Source organism: Polistes canadensis, unplaced genomic scaffold (assembly GCF_001313835.1).
Source record: "Polistes canadensis isolate GaletaPanama2010 unplaced genomic scaffold, ASM131383v1 scaffold_844, whole genome shotgun sequence".
NCBI classification, from domain to species: Eukaryota; Metazoa; Arthropoda; class Insecta; order Hymenoptera; family Vespidae; genus Polistes; species Polistes canadensis.
In genome coordinates this window covers 649-3,516 of record NW_014570391.1, presented here as the reverse complement: position 1 = coordinate 3,516, position 2,868 = coordinate 649, and the positions used below count along the sequence as shown (strand labels likewise).

Sequence of the window (2,868 nt, the reverse complement as noted above, 5' to 3'; positions counted from 1 at the left end):
AACCATTCTCCAATCCGATAAGCGGACACTAGCTGCCGGAGATCCCCACGTAAGGTCTACAACGCTCAACCCTTGCGGTCGAGCGCACGTGGGGTGGCCAACCTGGTTACCCAGGCTGAGGTTCAACCTATTGGCCCACATACAGAGCAACTCACCCCTGGGATTACTTCTGCCTTCCGGATCCCATCTGGGAAACCGGGCATTAAAGTCCCCGGCAATTAGTGCTGGAAGAGCGGGAAATGTGCCTAAGAGCTCTTCGAGCTCTACAAGGAGTCTACCAAAAATATTTAAATTCTCGCTGGGAGGAAAGTAGACTGAAACTACCAGCGWGTCCCCCYATTTGACGGCTACAAAAAATAAACCCCGACGCACCAGGCTACAGGTTCTTTCGCTTTTGCCCGCAATAATCGCGGAAAGGGGAGACCCCTCTAGGGATGAGAACCACTTCTCATTCCCAGGAGGGACCCACCACAACTCCGAGACTATTGCAATATCCGCCCCAATTTCCCTCATCCGCTGGCCCAACAAGTCCTGAGCGCGACGCGCATGGTTTAAATTGACCTGAATAACCGTGGCCATTGTAATTTTGTAATTAGTTATTTACATRAAGRGGCAGAATTCACCTGCTCWACCTCCATGTCGTTGCCAACACTCGAACCYGCACTATGTACAACMCTTTTCTCGCCCGCACTTCCCGGAACGTTATTCACGCACGCTGACRTGTCCCGTCGGCCTGCGACTCCCCCCAAAATTATGTCTCTCCCCTTGATAGGAGGTACCAGCGGACACTCCCAAGACCCAGCCCTGTGCGAAATTCGAGAACGCCCCGCCTCCACACAGATCGGGCATTTTGCTTTGTCCCCGCAGTCTTTTTCTACGTGCCCCGGCTCACCGCACTTGAAGCACACGCGTATCCTGGCACCCGGTGCAGGACAAGATGCAGCCACGTGACCTCTCGCCAGACATCTGTGGCACCTTAGAGGCATAGGTCGAACCGGAAATACCCGGACCCGGCTCCATCCCACAATAATACTGCCTCTATCAATGACAGCCTGGCACAGTTCCGATGGGGCCACGACTGTGACCTCATAGCGACTGCCCCTGCCTAAGTGAACCTCCCCCATGCTGATAAGGTTACGGTCAAATCCTGCCCTAACCTCCTGTAGTCCGCACCTGATCGCCGTCAGGGTGGTAGTCGGATAGATCCCCACTAGTTTTATGGGGCTAGTCCTTTGGGGCCTAGCTATCTTTGCTTCCGGTAGGGCCCTCTTCATTGCCTGTGCAAGTCTGTCAGCCCTAATATTAGCATCCTTTCCCTGGACCTGCCAGACAAAGGACCCCGTCAGGCCACGCCTATACGAAAGCCCCTTGGCCCCTATTTCTTCTATTTTTACTCCCGTTTCCAATTTCTTTACGGCTTCTAAATAAGAAGCCCCTTCCGCACACGTGAGAGATACCGCTGCAGTCTCCCTATTCCTCTTCTTATTCTTTATCTTCTTCTTCTTCTTGCTTTTTTGTATACCCACAACAAGACCCCCCCCCCCAACACCAGGACAAACAGGAGAGCCAACCCTCCCAACATCCATCCGTGAAGGCAAAGTCCTCCCAGCAGGCACATCTATCCTACTCCTTCTCTTTACCTCTATAAACCCATCCCCGTCCGGGACAGTGGTCAGAGGCGTCGGTATCAACGGTGAGGGAGATACCCGCGATCGTGCTGCAACCTGTGCATAAGAACTCTGTCCCATCTTTATTTCATTAAGCTCGTTTTGTAATCTGAGCACTGATTTTGAGAGCTCAGTTAATACCCTCCCTATCGTCCTGCCATCAGGATCATCCTCCTTCCTGGCAGCGACTAGTCTCTCACTTACTGAAGACGGAGCCTGATTTGCTGTAACAGTTGTTGCCCTAGTTGGGACATTAATGGTTTTAACTTCCCCTTTCGATGCCTTTTCCAGGAGTACCTCCTTACGCCTCAACTCCCGCCTAAGGCGCATACATTCTTCTTCCAACTGTTTTAGCCGATTATTAGTGGCTTTTGCCTCCGCCCTTAACTGCTCCATGGACTCTTATATATTAGGGCGATATTTTACCCTGTTGCGAGCCTGCAACTCCCTGGCCATTTCCATTACTTCTAAATGGCAATTCTTCATCTTACCAAAGATCTCACCCTTGATATTGCCGCATGTCTTCCTTTTATTCTCGGCCTCAGCAATGTTGTCCATTATAATCTCGATCAGTCTCCCAGTTTCCATACTAAAAATCGATGGTCCCTCCTGTATGACTCCATCCATTCTCGTAAGATCAATCACCTCCTCCTCTGATGATGATGTATAAAATATTGGCCTAGCCCTCTTATGTGACCTGACTGGTATGGAATCAGTTTCCAGCTCTTCCATGCATCTTATTGTGCACTTTGGCCCCTCCTCCAAGGAGCGTCATCGACTTCCTATAGCAGCAGTCAATCCACGGGCCAGATTGCCTACCCGTGAACAACCTCCCGACGCATTAACCAGAGTCTGGGCCGGGTTGCCTACCACAGACTCCTGACAGTAGCATGATGTAAACGATGGATGGCCTGTCCTAACACCATCAAGCACCGCCGTCGTGTGGGTTTCCCTCCCACACGGTATAATTTCTGAGTTTGTACCAGCCATATTTATTTTTTATGCGTAGGCACAAGCCCAGAAGAAAGAAGAGGAAAGTAAGAAAGTAAGAGAAAAGAAAGAATAGAAAAAGAATGACAAAAAGAATCAAAGAGAGAACTAGCCACACAGAACATACACACACCATTCATACCCTCCCTTTTAGTCGCCTCTTACGACAAGCAGGGAATACTGTGGGAGTATTCTACTACCCCCTACCCAC

The 2,868-nt window shown here is 50.4% G+C and overlaps 1 protein-coding gene across 1 annotated transcript; it reads right to left on the bottom strand.

Annotated features, from left to right (window-relative positions):
• Positions 1 to 596: 596 nt before the first annotated feature.
• On the bottom strand, positions 597 to 2,063 carry LOC106792845. The gene has a single exon (XM_014759376.1). The coding sequence runs from the start codon at positions 2,061 to 2,063 to the stop codon at positions 597 to 599; it is 1,467 nt and encodes a 488-aa protein (XP_014614862.1).
• Between the last annotated feature and the right edge of the window lie 805 nt (positions 2,064 to 2,868).